Raw genomic sequence first — 14,894 nt, forward strand, 5'->3', positions numbered from 1 at the left:
CTGCTGTTGGCTGTGGGTCTCTGGGTTCTCCATGCTTGCGGTGGGCCTGGTGGTCGACGTCCAATTGGTCCTGACGTCTCCGGTGACTGGCACGGCCCTCCTGCCATCGCCGACGTGAAGACAGTACAAAGCCCCCGCGCCGGTGCAATGAGCGGGGAGCTGGAGAGGGAAGGGAAGGGGTCACACACATGGCCGGGAAGCAGAGGGGTGTAGGTGGTACACTGTGTATCGTGAGTCTACCGTGGGAACTTTTTAACTCAGCGGGCAGGTAGCAGCATATTGTCAATTATTAACCCTCCCATGCAATATACCATCACCTTCACTTTTATGAATGTGGATTTAGTTACCCTTTCTTCGAGGACCGACCGGAGGTTCCGCTGTCACCTCTGCGGGCCGCCCTCGGTGAACGTCCTGTCTCCCTGTCCCTGGGATAGTAGGGGGCGATCAAACAGCACAATACCCCACTCCCCCTCCAACTTCAAAGGAATCCGCTCCCCGATGGGCCGCTACGGCGACAAGTGGCAGTTTGCCCACAGCCCGAGCTGCGCGACCCCAAGAACAAGACGTCCCTTGCACACCATCAGCTTCTGCCCATACGGGGAGCATGTTCCTCTGTAGTTGGAACGTGGCTGGGCTGGAGTTGCTGATCTGGGATCTCCGTGCTTGCAGTGGGCCTGGCGGTCGGTGTCCCGATGAGGGGGCGCAGCTCGGGGAACGGCTTCTGGTGGTCCTGACGTCTCCGGCCAGTTTGCAGTTTTCCTCTGGAGTTGGAACGGGGCTGGGCTGCTGCTGGCTGTGGGTCTCTGGGATCTCTGTGCTTGCAGTGGGCCTGGGGGTCGGTGTCCCGTTGGTCCTGACGTCTCCGGTGACTGGCACTGTGCTGCTAGCATCGCCGACGTGAAGACAGTGCAAAGCCCCCGCGCCGGTGCAATGAGCAGGGAGCTGGAGAGGGGAGGGAAGGGGTCACACACATGGCCGGGAAGCAGAGGGGTGTAGGTGGGGTGAAACTAAAGGGAGCGACAATCTGCTGCTGCCTGCACGCTGAGTTTAAAAAGTTCCCACGCAAGACTCACGATACACTGTGTATTGTGAGTCTACCGTGGGAACTTTTTAACTCAGCGGGCAGGTAGCAGCATATTGTCAATTATTAACCCTCCCGCGCAATATACCCTCACCTTCTCTTTTATGAATGGGGATTTTGTTCCCCTTTCTTCGAGGACCGACCGGAGGTTCCGCTGTCACCTCTGCGGGCCGCCCTCGGTGAACGTTTTCAAGGACCTTTCTTCAAGGACCGAAAACATGTACGCTATTCAGAGGTTTTCGTTATTTGGATCTTCGGATAAAAGGTTGTGCACCTGTAATATGAAATGAAGAGCAAGATGTTTGAGGAGTTGAGAAAGTATGTCTCTTTTATATTGAAAATGGACAATGACCACATCATCCACACAATAAAGGTCAATTCTACTGTGCTATTAACCTGACTACTGACTGACAACCGCTGAAATGATTGAGTCGGTTGGCATAGAAACAATTAAGAGAAGTTGAGTTAAGAAACGAGAGAGAAAGCAATAGAAAGATATGCCAGTAGGTTCAGAGAGGACTTGTGCAGACGGATTGGCATTCACTTGTTGGGCCAGTTGGCTGTTACAATGCTGAAAATGCTGTTTTTGCTGAACCTGAAATATATTAATAGTACTGTCGGGCAGCAATCTTTCATCAGATAAACAGATCTCCACAGAACGTTACAGGGTTATCTTGTCTCGCCTTTTCCATATGTGACTTCTTGCCAGAAATAATTTATGTCCTCTCTGTTTCTACTGTCGGCCTTTCGTAAAGTTATCTCTATTATGTGATATTGCTCATATCTTCCAAACAATGCCACATAATACGGGGTACAATACTGCTCCTTTCTTCCCCGTGAATCTGAATTAGGAGCAAGCTTTGTCAGCCATCTTGAATGGAATAAAATTTGACCTCTGTGATATAATCTGCCACATCTGTTGTGATCTCTTATTAGGGCCATCATCTCTATTCCCAGGAGTTCGCCATGAGATCTAGGGCACACATTCTATCCCACGGACCTTCTCCTTACCAATATTTAATTTGTCTTGTACAGAGATTAATGAAATCCATTCAATAAATCCCACTCTTGTTCTATCAGGTAAACCACAAATAGACTTAGAATTTAAAATACAAACAGCAAATCTTGGAAACGCTTAAGTTCTGGCAACATCTATGAAACAAGAAACAGTTAATGTTTCGTCGAAGTTCTGATAAAGGACTTCTACTTGGACACAATAACTATTTCTATTTATAGATCTGTCTGTAGCTAAGTGTTCCATCATTTAGTGTTTTATTTAAAATTTCAGTACTATAGATGATCTTTCGTGGAAGTAGTAAATGACAGAGAACGGACATGCTATAACATTCAGAGGGAGAAAGCAAAATATCTGCGATTGAATAGAAACCAAAAGGAAATGGATGACACAGATTTGAGCTCATTGTGAGACGGTGATGAAGGCTTGCTAAAGCGTGCCAATCTGTTTAGAAAGGTTTGCATAGAGGGTGAACATAGGAGAGAAAAGAAAGTACTGGAACTGTGAAATACAGATCATAGCTGTTGCAGGAAATCTGACGTAGGAGAGAATGCTCGAATTTCAGTAGGTCAGGCCATTCCACGGAGAGAGTAAAACTAAAATGTTGTTAGATGTGGATAACTTGCATCAGAATCGGCCAGTCTGATGCAAGTTAAGCTAGTTTTCTGAAGTTGTTGAAATCTGTTGATTTTCAAGGACTGCAATATTACCAGTTGGAAGTTGAAATGTTGTTCCTTAAGTTTAAGTTGGAATTTGTTGGAATAGTATAAATAAAATCAGAAGGGTCAAGTGGAAGTGGAATGGAGGACTAAAGCGACAAATGTAGGGTCAGCCTTGACGACTAAATGGACACATTCTCCAAAGTAATAATCTAACCAACATTCGGTTTATTTAATCTACAAGAGACTACATTGTGGGCATCCAATGCATTGCACAACAACGGAAGAAATGCTAGTGAATTATTTCTTCATCTGGATTCGGTGTTGGAAGTTCCTGGATGGTGGTACGGTGTAAGGCATTGCATCTGGTGTGGCTGCATGGGAAAATGCCATGAGATTTGGTGTTGGTAGAACTGGGAGAGTGAATCATGGAGGAAACCCAGGCGGTAACGGGGAGTTCCCAACCTCATGCAGACTACATTTGAGGTTGTTATTGAATGCGGATCACTGGAACTATGAGAAAGTGGATTGACCTGCCATGCCATTTTGCCTGTCAAGTCATGACCACAGATGTTGGTTTTATCAGTTTGCAATGAGGTCAACTGATTTAAATCCGGGTTGTATCGAGGCCCTAAATTACATGGCTATGGGCAGCCTAACAAAGGTCCGATAGAAAGATTTAGAAAGTTAGGTGATTGCAAATGAATTATTCAAGCAGAGTCCTGACTGGAAACGTCCCCTGTCCATTCCCTCCACAAATGCTGCCTGACCAGCTGAATTCCTCCAACATTTTGTGTTTTGCTCGAGATTCCTGCAACTGCAGTTCCTTTGGTCTCTGCTAATCACAGTTGTTGCCTCTGGAACTGTAGATGCTGGTTTACGCAACGTGCTGGAGAACATGGGTAGGTGACGTTTCAGGTCGGGACCCTCCTTTCAGAATGAAACCCAATCTGAAACAACATCTATCCATGTTCTCCAGAAATGCTGCTCGACTCGCTGAGTTACTCCAGCACCTTGCGTCCTTTTATAGTTGTTGCTTTCTCAGTATCAGTCTACGTGTAACACCAAACAACCACTTTCAGCTTTGGTTTTCAGGACACAGGTAGTGTCAGAAATAATAAGGTTATTACAATAAAAATGTTTGTCTGATTTATTTTTTTTGGTCCACGTTGCAGCTGTTTTTTCCTTGACAAGATTAAGGAGCGGTTGTCATTTGTTCAAGCCGATGACAGTATGGACGTAGACGAAGAAGCTGATGTTAAGATTGAAGTGGACGGAGAAGAAGATGTCAACATGATCATTAGAGACTGCAAATTTAACATGAAGTTAAAAATGGTAGAAAGTGCAAGCAAACAGGTATGCAGAGAATTGGCATTGAACATAGAACAGTACTGCACTAGAACAGGCCCTTTAACACACAAAGCCAACACTATCTGCACATAGCCCATACCCCTCCATTTTCTACATATCCGTACACCTATCTGAACGTCTTTTAAATACCTCTAATGTCTCTGTTTCAACGACCAGCAGTGTGTTCCAGGCACTTACCACTCTCTGTGTGTAAAAACAAAACTTGCCCCATACATCTCCTTTAAACTGTGGCCCTCTCACTTTAAACTAAATTAACTAAACTATGCCCTCTAGCATTTGATTTTTCCATCCTGGGAAAAAGATTCTAACTGTCTACCCAATCTATGCCTCTCATGATCATTTATACTTCTATCAGGTCTCCCAGCAGCCTCCGGCGTTCCAGAGAAAACAATCCAAGAGTAGCTAATAACACATAATCCAGACAACGTATTGGTAAACCTCGTTTGCACCTTTTCCAAACCCGTCACATCATTCTTATAATAGGGTGACCGGAACTTCGAACAATACTCGAAATATTGCCAAAAATACTAAAATCCTGTAATATTGATATATATTGATTTATTGTCATGTGTATCAAGGTACAGTGAAAAACTTTGAGGCTATCCTGTCAAATCATACCATTAATGTGTTAGTCAAGCCATACACAAATATAACAGGATAGTGCAATGCGAAAAATAACCAGAATGCAGAATATAGTATTGCATATTGCAGCATTGCAGTATTAATTACAGAGAGAGTGCAAATGATCAAGTGCAAGGTCCACATTGAGGTCAGTTCAGAGATTGGAACTAAACCCTTAGCTTATGAGAAGTCTTACAGCAAGTAAGTTTGGAAAGTGGTGAAATCATTGGACAAAGTCAGCATGGATTTACGAAAGGTAAATCATGTCTGACGAATCTTATAGAATTTTTTGAGGATGTAACTAGTAGCGTGGATAGGGGAGAACCAGTGGATGTGGTGTATCTGGACTTCCAGAAGGCTTTCGACAAGGTCCCACATAAGAGATTAGTATACAAACTTAAAGCACACGGCATTGGGGGTTCAGTATTGATGTGGATAGAGAACTGGCTGGCAAACAGGAAGCAAAGAGTAGGAGTAAACGGGTCCTTTTCACAATGGCAGGCAGTGACTAATGGGGTACCGCAAGGCTCAGTGCTGGGACCCCAGCTATTTACAATATATATTAATGATCTGGATGAGGGAATTGAAGGCAATATCTCCAAGTTTGCGTATGACACTAAGCTGGGGGGGGGGGGGGCAGTGTTAGCTGTGAGGAGGATGCTAGGAGACTGCAAGGTGACTTGGATAGGCTGGGTGAGTGAGCAAATGTTTGGCAGATGCAGTATAATGTGGATAAATGTGAGGTTATCCATTTTGGTGGCAAAAACAGGAAAGTTGACTATTATCTAAATGGTGGCCGACTAGGAAAAGGGGAGATGCAGCGAGACCTGGGTGTCATGGTACACCAGTCATTGAAAGTAGGCATGCAGGTACAGCAGGCAGTGAAGAAAGCGAATGGTATGTTAGCTTTCATAGCAAAAGGATTTGAGTATAGGAGCAGGGAGGTTCTACTGCAGTTGTACAGGGTCTTGGTGAGACCACACCTGGAGTATTGCGTACAGTTTTGGTCTCCAAATCTGAGGAAGGACGTTATTGCCATAGAGGGAGTGCTGATAAGGTTCACCAGACTGATTCCTGGGATGTCAGGACTGTCTTATGAAGAAAGACTGGATAGACTTGGTTTATACTCTCTAGAATTTAGGAGATTGAGAGGGGATCTTATAGAAACTTACAAAATTTTTAAGGGGTTGGACAGGCTAGATGCAGGAAGATTGCTCCTGATGTTGGGGAAGTCCAGGACAAGGGGTCACAGCTTATGGATAAGGGGGAAATCCTTTAAAACTGAGATGAGAAGAACTTTTTTCACACAGAGAGTGGTGAATCTCTGGAACTCTCTGCCACAGAGGGTAGTCGAGGCCAGTTCATTGGCTATATTTAAGAGGGAGTTAGATGTGGCCCTTGTGGTTAAGGGGATCAGAGGGTATGGAGAGAAGGCAGGTACGGGATACTGAGTTGGATGATCAGCCATGATCATATTGAATGGCGGTGCAGGCTCGAAGGGCCGAATGGCCTACTCCTGCACCTAATTTCTATGTTTCTATAACAGTGAAGAAGAAGGCAGTTCTGAAACTGACTGTACGTGCTTTCATGATTTTGTTTCTCTGGCCCGACAGGAGAGGAAAGACAAGGAATGATTGGGGTATAAATAGTCTGCGATTATGTCTATGTTGAACGCCTCAGACTTGGACTTCACCCAGAAGTGGGCCACACGGTTCACCCGTACATAGTTCCTGGTTGGGGAACACTTGTTTTGTCGTCTTTGGCATCCAGTCCTCTACACGCTTACCAATTAAGTTTGTAACAGCAGTAGCATATTCATTTAGGTTGGCTGCAGAGTTCTTGAAGATGCACTAGTCCTCTGACTAGTATCTTTCCAGAATCTATTGATCAAACTCAGTAAATATAAAAAATTGTAATAGAAGAAAGAATTTGTGAAGTTCCACTAACATCTGAATTGTTCAATCACAGCATTTAGATGACACAGAAATGAAATGTTGGCCATGAACATGGGAGGGGTTTGTACCTGAATTCCAGTTTCTAATTGGCAGTCATTGCTCCTGCAGCCAGGGTCAAAGCCAAGTAATGTCTCTTATGGTCAATAAAACACCTGGCCCTCAGCATAGAAGTTATCTGTACAGTGGGCAGTGGCTGAGAAGGTACCGATGGGAACAGTGTAGAAAACCTCTGTTCACAAAAGGGGAGGAAATAAACTGGCCATAAATTCTGGTATGATGTAAAAGATTGGAAGTTAAATTACAATTAACAATTTTATGGTTGAAATGATTTGTGTTCAATAATTAAAGTTGTAACTGATTGTTCGATTGTCTGAATGCTAAGTCTGCGACTTCACATTAATTCACTAATTCTTATGCCTTTAATTGTTTCTTTACCTACATTACACTATTACATTATCAGTATTTGCAACATTTAAAAAAAAGTTTAACTTGTTTCCTTATTTCAGAACAACTTTTCAGTGTCGACAAAACTGCTCAAAGAACTTCTCAGGGAGTCCAAGGCCAGGGATGACTGGAGAGTGAAGTGGATACACAGTTACAGCCGATTCAGACACAGGCATAGCCGGAATCTGGAGAGACCTGAGCAGATTAAAACAGTGATCAAGAATATCCCTTTGCTGGGTAATGACCAACAAACTCCTATCAAACTCCCGTCTTTGAGACCAGAATACAGGCTCTCTGATACTTTTCCCACTGCGCATTTAGGTGTCCTGTGCAAACTTATTTATTACTGGGTATTGTCAGTGGGAATTTTGAAATAATCTTCAACTGGCCTGGCCTGGCCCAGGATTATTCAGGAGCAGAGCATTCGGCCATTAAAGGACACAAAGTGCTGGAGTAACTTAGTCAGGCAAAATCTCTGGAGAACGTGGATAGGTGACGTTTCAGATCGGGACCTTTGTTCAGTCTGAATAAGGGTCCTGACTCAAAATGGCACCAATCCACATTTTCCGGAGATACTACCCGACCTGCTAAGTTACTCCAGCACATTGTGTCTTTCTTTGTAAACCAGTATCTGCAGTTCCTTTTGTCTTCTTTTCAGATACATAGAAAATAGGTGCAGGAGTAGGCCATTCGGCCCTTCATGTGAGCACCGCCATTCAATGTGATCATGGATGATCATCCAGAATCAGAACCCTGTTCCTGCTTTTTCCCTATATCCCCTGATTCCATTAGCCCTAATAGCTATATCTAACTCTCTAATGGTACATGGATGCCGTAAAATTAAAACGGGCTCCTTGTTCACAAACAAGAGAGGAGTTTAGAAAGATGGATTGTTGAAGAAGAAAATAATTGAGTCATTAAAGACTAGTGAATTTGGAGGCGTGAGGGTGGGATTTATTGAAGTCAATTCCAAGGGAAGGTATAATCCATTTGGACATTGATTGATTAACCTAAGGGAGTGTGGATTTCTAAAGGGAAAATCATATCCAAAGGGCCTGTCCCAAGAGCATGCGACTCCATGCGGCAAGCGCGACCTAACGTGGTCGCTTGAGCCGTACGGCCTCGCGGGGCCGGTCCCACTTCGATCGCCGGAGCCTAATGGAGATGTGCGGAGCTGGTCCCGACATCGTGCGGGGCTCTGAAAAACTAACCGTATTCAAAAATTCCGCGTGGCAACGGCCTGCTGGCCCGCAGCCGCCTCGACGCCGTATGTCACGCACGAATCTCCCGCGGACTTCGCTCGAATTTCATGTCACTCACTCGACCTCCGCGCGGCCCACACTTCTGGTTTGGTCGCGCTTGCCGCATGCAGAGGTCATCGTGCAGATGTCACCCTTTTCCAGGACTTGTGCAGAGTGTGAGTATTGTACCTTTACACAGAAACCATACACAGTGCAAGTATAACGTTTTTACTAGAAACCGTATCCCAGCTTTACGTGGAACCGTACACAGTGCAAATATCACGTCTTTGCCGGAAACTGTACACAATGCAAGTATCGCACTTTTACCAGGAACCTTACACAGTGCAAGAATCACAGCTTTACTGGGTGTGATTGTTTAGGATGTGAGAATGTAAACAAATATCTTTTCTTCTAGTTGAAACTAAGGTGGAATATCTAAATACACACCGGGATGCCCTCAGAGAACAGAACACCTTGCTTGGCACAACCTATCACATTATTGCCAGTGCTCTAGCTAAAGACCCATTGAGTCTTCAGCACCTTGAGGAGGATCATGCGAATGAAGTAATAAAACTTTCTGAAGTCACTGAAGCTAATGTAGAACAGGTAGGAACACATCCGTCACTCTACGACAGGCACGGAAATCGCTATCAAAACATGGAGGGGACAGGGGGGACAGAATTTCTTGGCGAACGCACATTCATGAGCACACTCAAACACACACACACAGGAGGCTTCAGGGGCTTCAGCCGTGGGCCCTATGGACGGTAATTAGTGACGGGTGCCGGCAGTCGGCGAAAATTTTTTCGTAAGGCCCACAGCAAGCGTGGAGAAGCAGCGCTAAATGCAGCTCAACTCTGCCTGTCAAGCTGGGTTTAGCGCTGCTTCTCATGCTGGCTGGGGGCACTGCTCCTGTCTGACTTCCGACGTATCTGACCACCCCCGGGCGTTGGTTGGTGGGGGGGGGGGGCACTCGGGTGGGGACGGGGATGGTCCAGTAGCGGTGCGGCAGCTATTGCTGCGTCGGAGACCCGGGATTGATTCTGGCCACGGATGAGGTGCAGGTCAGTGTCCAGGGCTGGTGAGAGTTTTTCACTTGACCTGGGCATACAATTCAAACTCCGCTCTGATCTTTGCCCCACGGAGGCCTCCCTCCTCCAATCACCGCGCTCTATCTTCAGTCCCACCACCATACTTCCGCCTCTGACCGACACTTCCCCCCTACAATTATCACGCTGAATTTTCATGGTCCCGCCCCCCCATTGCCTGCTCAACGACGTCTCGTTCAATCGACGCCCTCAATCATCAGTCAGTCCCACTTCCACTGTCTCGCGGAAAGCGGAGATTTCACCGAGTATTAAAATCCGGATTACAAAAAATGGGGGGGATTGTCCCCCATTTCTCAAAACGGGGGGGACATATGTCCCCTGGCCCCCCAGGGATTTCTGCCCCTGCTCTACAAGGATGTTTAGCTTTAGGTTTATTAATGTCACATGTACTGAGGAACAGCTTTATTTTGCATGCTACCCACTCAGAATAGATAATATACATAAATACAATCGTCAAACTCAAATACAATAGGTAGAGCAAAGGGGAAGATGCAGCACGCAGCATATTGTTCTCAGCCTTGTATCGCATCAATTCCATGGATAAACCTCATTGCCCACAATGGAGTAGAGGTGAATCGGACAGGACCCTAATTTATGGAAATAGCTTTCAGAAGGATGATAACGGTGGGGAAGAAGCTGTTCCTGATTCTGCTGGTGCACACTTTCAAGCTTCTGTACCTTTTGCCCAATGGGAGGGATGGGAGGATGAATGATTGCCTCTAGTGACTGATGCTCATCTGGAATTGGTTCTTGGTGTTTTGTACCAGGTTACAATTGGATTATACAGAAAGGCTTATAAATTTCTCCAAAGTTCCGCTAAAAAGACTGAAGAGGAGGTGCAGTCTCTTCCTGAAGAACATGTTGAGACAGCGGGAGTGATTGAAGCCTACATGAATTTGGCAACTTTCTGTGACAAGCGCCTGCGTGAGGAAGAGGAAAGTGACAACAGTAAGCCTGCACGAAAGCTTCCCACAACCTCCGTTCCTCTCTGCCGTTGCAAGTTCCGTGTGTTGACAGTATGCAACAAGTAGAACATAGCTCTTGTTTGGTACAATGGTGACTGAGTTACTCACGTATTTCCACACCTCAGTTTATAGCCAGTTGAGTGTCCTGACATTCAGTCTTGCCACCATGACAACCAAACTAGTGCTAACACTCTTAGCTCTGGAACAAACCTCCTAAACTGCTCCAGCATTCTACACCACTTGCCTCCCATAAGATACTCCGAACATACGCATTATATTTCCTGCATAGCTCACAGCTAAATTTTGTTTGTTAACACTCATATTTCAAAGCATTAAAGAGGCAATGTAAATACCATTTGTTGTGTAGACCAGCGTGTCTTTTTGCAGCCAACTAACCTTGATAAAGAAATTATTCAATTTATTTCATTATGATCGACTTATTTTTTTCAGCTGTTTTTATCTCATCAGTCTTCAATCTTCATGCATCTGTTGGATTTTCTGCTAATCATTTATCAGCAGGGGTATGACCTGTTGGTCCTCGTGCCTGCTTTAAAATCGGTGCCCCTAACACCACTCAGTTTTCAGACCCAAAAACCACTTGCACTTTTCAGAAGATGCTATGCTTCCCATCACTTGTTGCTAAATTAGTCAGAACATATATGACAAGGCAATTGGTTTAGTTTATTATTGTCACATGTACTGAGGTACAGTGAAAAGCTTTTGATGGCATGCTATCCAGTCAAAGAAAAGACTATAGTCAAGCTGCCCACAGTGCTCAAGGATAAAGGGTACAAGATTTAGTGCAAAAGATAAAACATTGAAGTCTGATTAAAGATAGATCAAATGTCTCCAGTGAGGTAGATCGGAGGTCAATGGAAGGGAGGTTGGTTTGCATGATGGTCTGGGCTGTGTCCACAACTCTGCAATTTCTTGCAGTCTTGGATGGAGCTGTTCCCAAAGCCAGCTGTTATGTATCCCAATAAGATGCTTTCTACAGTGCATTTATTAACGTTTATTCTGGCTTTCATGCCTTCACAGTTATTCTGATTATGAGCACAATGTTGGTGCATCCATTCTTTCATGGATTTCAATAAATAAATTTGTTTTACAGTTATGAATTTCCCTGAGCTGCAGATGTTCCCAGCGTGTGTGGTGGAGAATATGTTAAAAGCAATGAGATATAACTCACAGGAAGCAAGACTGAGATTCCCGAGATTGTTACAGATTGTGGAGTTATATCCAATCGAGACACAGGACCTTATGGCGAGAGAGGTATGTTCTTAGGTCTGGTGGCTACTGATTGAATACTTTCTGTTCTCCTAATGACATTCTCCCAGAGCAAAACTCGGAATAATTGTGGTAACACAAGGAACCGCAGATGCTGAAATCTTGCGTGAAACACAAAGTGCTGGATTAACTCAGCAGATCAAGCAGTATCTCTGGAGAACATACGTTTCGGATTGGGCCTTTCTTCAGAATCGAAACATTGCCGGTCCATGTCCTCCAGAGATGCTGCCTCACCCACTGAGTTACTCTCGCACTTTGTGTTTTACTAATAATAATTCTGCCCCATCCGCCCATGATCCGAAAAGCGCAGTCCTGACTAGCGGCAACGGACTTGAACGAATACGCCACAGTCGTTACAGACTTCATAAAGAAATGTGTGGAGGACTGCATCCCTCCAAAAACCTTCCAAGTGTTTCCCAATCAGAAACCTTGGATGAAATTTGAGATCCGCACTCTTCTGAAGTCCAGACACCGGGCATTCACGTCTGATGATACAGTGGCCTACAAGAAGTCCAGATACGACCTTGGTAAGGCCATCAAAAAGGCCAAAAGGGACTTCTGCTCCAAGCTGGAGGATGAGACAGATGTTCGGCAGCTGTGGTGGGGCCTGAATGCAATCGCCTCCTACAAGGCGAAACCAGGAGGCAGCTCGAATGTCGGCGAAACATCACTCCCTGACGAGCTCAATGCGTTTTACGCACGCTTTGATAGGGAGAATACTGATGTGCCTTCCCGAGCCCCCATTCGCTGTGATGGTATTTCAGTCTCAGTCACAGAGGCCGACGTCAGGAAATCCTTCAGAGGGGTGAACCCTCGAAAAGGGCCTGGACCTGATGGTATACCCGGTCGTGTTCTAAAAACCTGTGCGGACCAACTGGCTGGAGTTTTTACGGACATTTTCAACCTCTCACTTCTGAGTTCTGAGGTTCCCACCTGCTTTAAAAGGGCATCAATTATACCAGTGCCCAAGAAGAGTAAGGTGATGTGCCTCAATGACTATCGACCAGTGGCACTAACGCCTGTGGTGATGAAGTGCTTTGAGAGGTTGATCATGGCGCAAATCAACTCCTACCTCGACCAAAACCTGGATCCACTGCAGTTCGCTTACCGCCACAACAGATCAACGGTGGATGCGATCTCGCTGGCACTCCACTCCGCTCTAGACCACTTGGACAACAAAAATTAATATGTCAGGCTGTTATTCATTGATTACAGCTCGGCATTTAACACAATCATCCCCTCCAAGCTGGTTACCAAACTCGCAGAACTGGGTCTCTGCGAAAATGTCGGTAAAAACTCCAGCCAGTTGGTCCGCACTTTTTTTAACCGAGCAGGGGACGCTGCACTGGCAGCAGCCTGTCAGCAGCGCGTTAGTTTTTTCAACTTTTTTTTTTTTTTTTAGTATGTTTTAAAGTGCGTGTTTGATGTTTCTCGGTGTGTTTTGTGGTGGTTGGTGGGGGGGGGGGGTGAGGGGGAAACCGTTTCGGCCGCGTCCTCCAGGGAGAGGCGACTTTTTCCAGGTCGCCTCCTCCGTGGCCTAACAATCAGGATCGGAGCGGCCTTTCCCGGAGACGCGCCCGGGGCTTCAGCGGCGGGCGCAACGTGGACTCTCGCCGTGGAGCGGGTGAGCCCTCGCTGGGGCTCGCCGGAGGGGAGCGTTCCGCTTTGCTGGCCCGGGGCAGCTGGCAGCCTGAAGCTGCGTGCGGTCTGCAGAGCTCCAGCTGGTGCGGCGTCTGCAGCCCGGGATCCCTCGTGGGGGACCCGGGGGAAGAAGAAGCCATCACTGCCGGCCCGCGGCCAACTTCTACCGCGGGTCCGGCATGGACTTACCATCACCCCTGGAGGGGAGCTTCGACCACCGGGCCCTGCAGTCTGTGGTGCTTCTGGCTGCGGCGCGGCAGGAACTTTAAATCTTTGACCGCCGGCCTGCGGCCTACACCAGCCTGAAGCCGCGGTCCCCAGTAGGGAAGAGCCGATCCTGGACTTACCTTGACTTTACTTTGGTCTTTACCATCTGGACGCCCGCAGCAACGGCTGCGGAGGTGGAGGTCCCGACCACGGGGGGAAATGGAGGAGGTCTGGCCAAGTTCTGTGCCTTCCACCACAGTGATAGATAGATATATAATTTATTGCCACACAACCAGGGTCGGTGGAAATTTGGGTTGTCAGCAGGAGTACAATAATAAAGAACACACAACCACAATAAAACTGTAACACAAACACGTGAATGCTGTGGTGGATGTTTGTGTAACATTTTTATTGTGGTTGTGTGTTCTTTATTATTGTACCACTGCTGACAACCCAAATACCACCGACCCTGGTTGTGTGGCAAATAAATTCTATCTATCCCTCTGCAATTGGATCCTCGGCTTCCTCATTCACAGACCACAGTCTGTTCGTATTGGTGGAAATGTGTCAGCCTCGATAACAATCAGCACAGGAACACCTCAAGGCTGCGTGCTCAGCCCCCTGCTGTACTATATATTCATGACTGCGTAGCCGGTAACAGTGCGAACTCCATCATCAAGTTCGCTGACAACACCAGTTGTGGGACGTATGGGGATTAGTCAGAGTATAGAAGAGAGATCGAGCAACTGTCCATATGGTGCCAGCACAATAACCTGGCCCTCAACATCAGCAAAACCAAGGAACTGATTGTGAACTTTGGAAGGAGTAGGATGGGGACCCACAGTCTCGTTTATATCAACGGGTCGATGGTTGAAAGGGTCAAGACCTTCAAATTCCTGGGCGTGCACATCTCTGAAGATCTTTCCTGGTCCGTGAACACTAATGCAATTATCAAGAAAGCACATCAACGCCTCAACTTCCTGAGAAGATTACGGAGAGTCGGTATGTCAAGGAGGACTCTCTAACTTCTACAGGTGCACAGTAGAGAGCATGCTGACCAGTTGCATCGTGGCTTGGCTCGGCAACTTGAGCGTCCTGGAGAGGAAAAGACTATAAAAAGTTGTAAACACTGCCCAGTCCATCATCGGCTCTGACCTTTCTTCCATCAAGGGGATTTATCGAAGTCGCTGCCTCAAAAAGGCTGGCAGTATCATCAAAGACCCACACCATCCTGGCCACACAATCATCTCCCTGCTACCTTCAGGTAGAAGGTACAGGAGCCTGAAGACTGCAACGAC

The 14,894-nt window shown here is 46.2% G+C and overlaps 1 protein-coding gene across 1 annotated transcript in view; it reads left to right on the forward strand.

Moving 5' to 3' along the window:
- The window catches only part of prkdc (protein kinase, DNA-activated, catalytic subunit), a 249,275-nt gene that overhangs the window by 200,125 nt on the left and 34,256 nt on the right, over positions 1–14,894 (forward strand). Inside the window, exons 69-73 of the mRNA XM_055634106.1 lie at positions 3,931–4,111; positions 7,209–7,383; positions 8,803–8,993; positions 10,264–10,444; positions 11,573–11,733. Of these exons, the coding sequence (XP_055490081.1) occupies positions 3,931–4,111; positions 7,209–7,383; positions 8,803–8,993; positions 10,264–10,444; positions 11,573–11,733 (889 nt within the window). The remainder of the gene's footprint in view (positions 1–3,930; positions 4,112–7,208; positions 7,384–8,802; positions 8,994–10,263; positions 10,445–11,572; positions 11,734–14,894) is intronic.

This window comes from Leucoraja erinacea, chromosome 4 (assembly GCF_028641065.1).
Source record: "Leucoraja erinacea ecotype New England chromosome 4, Leri_hhj_1, whole genome shotgun sequence".
In the NCBI taxonomy this organism is placed as follows: domain Eukaryota; kingdom Metazoa; phylum Chordata; class Chondrichthyes; order Rajiformes; family Rajidae; genus Leucoraja; species Leucoraja erinaceus.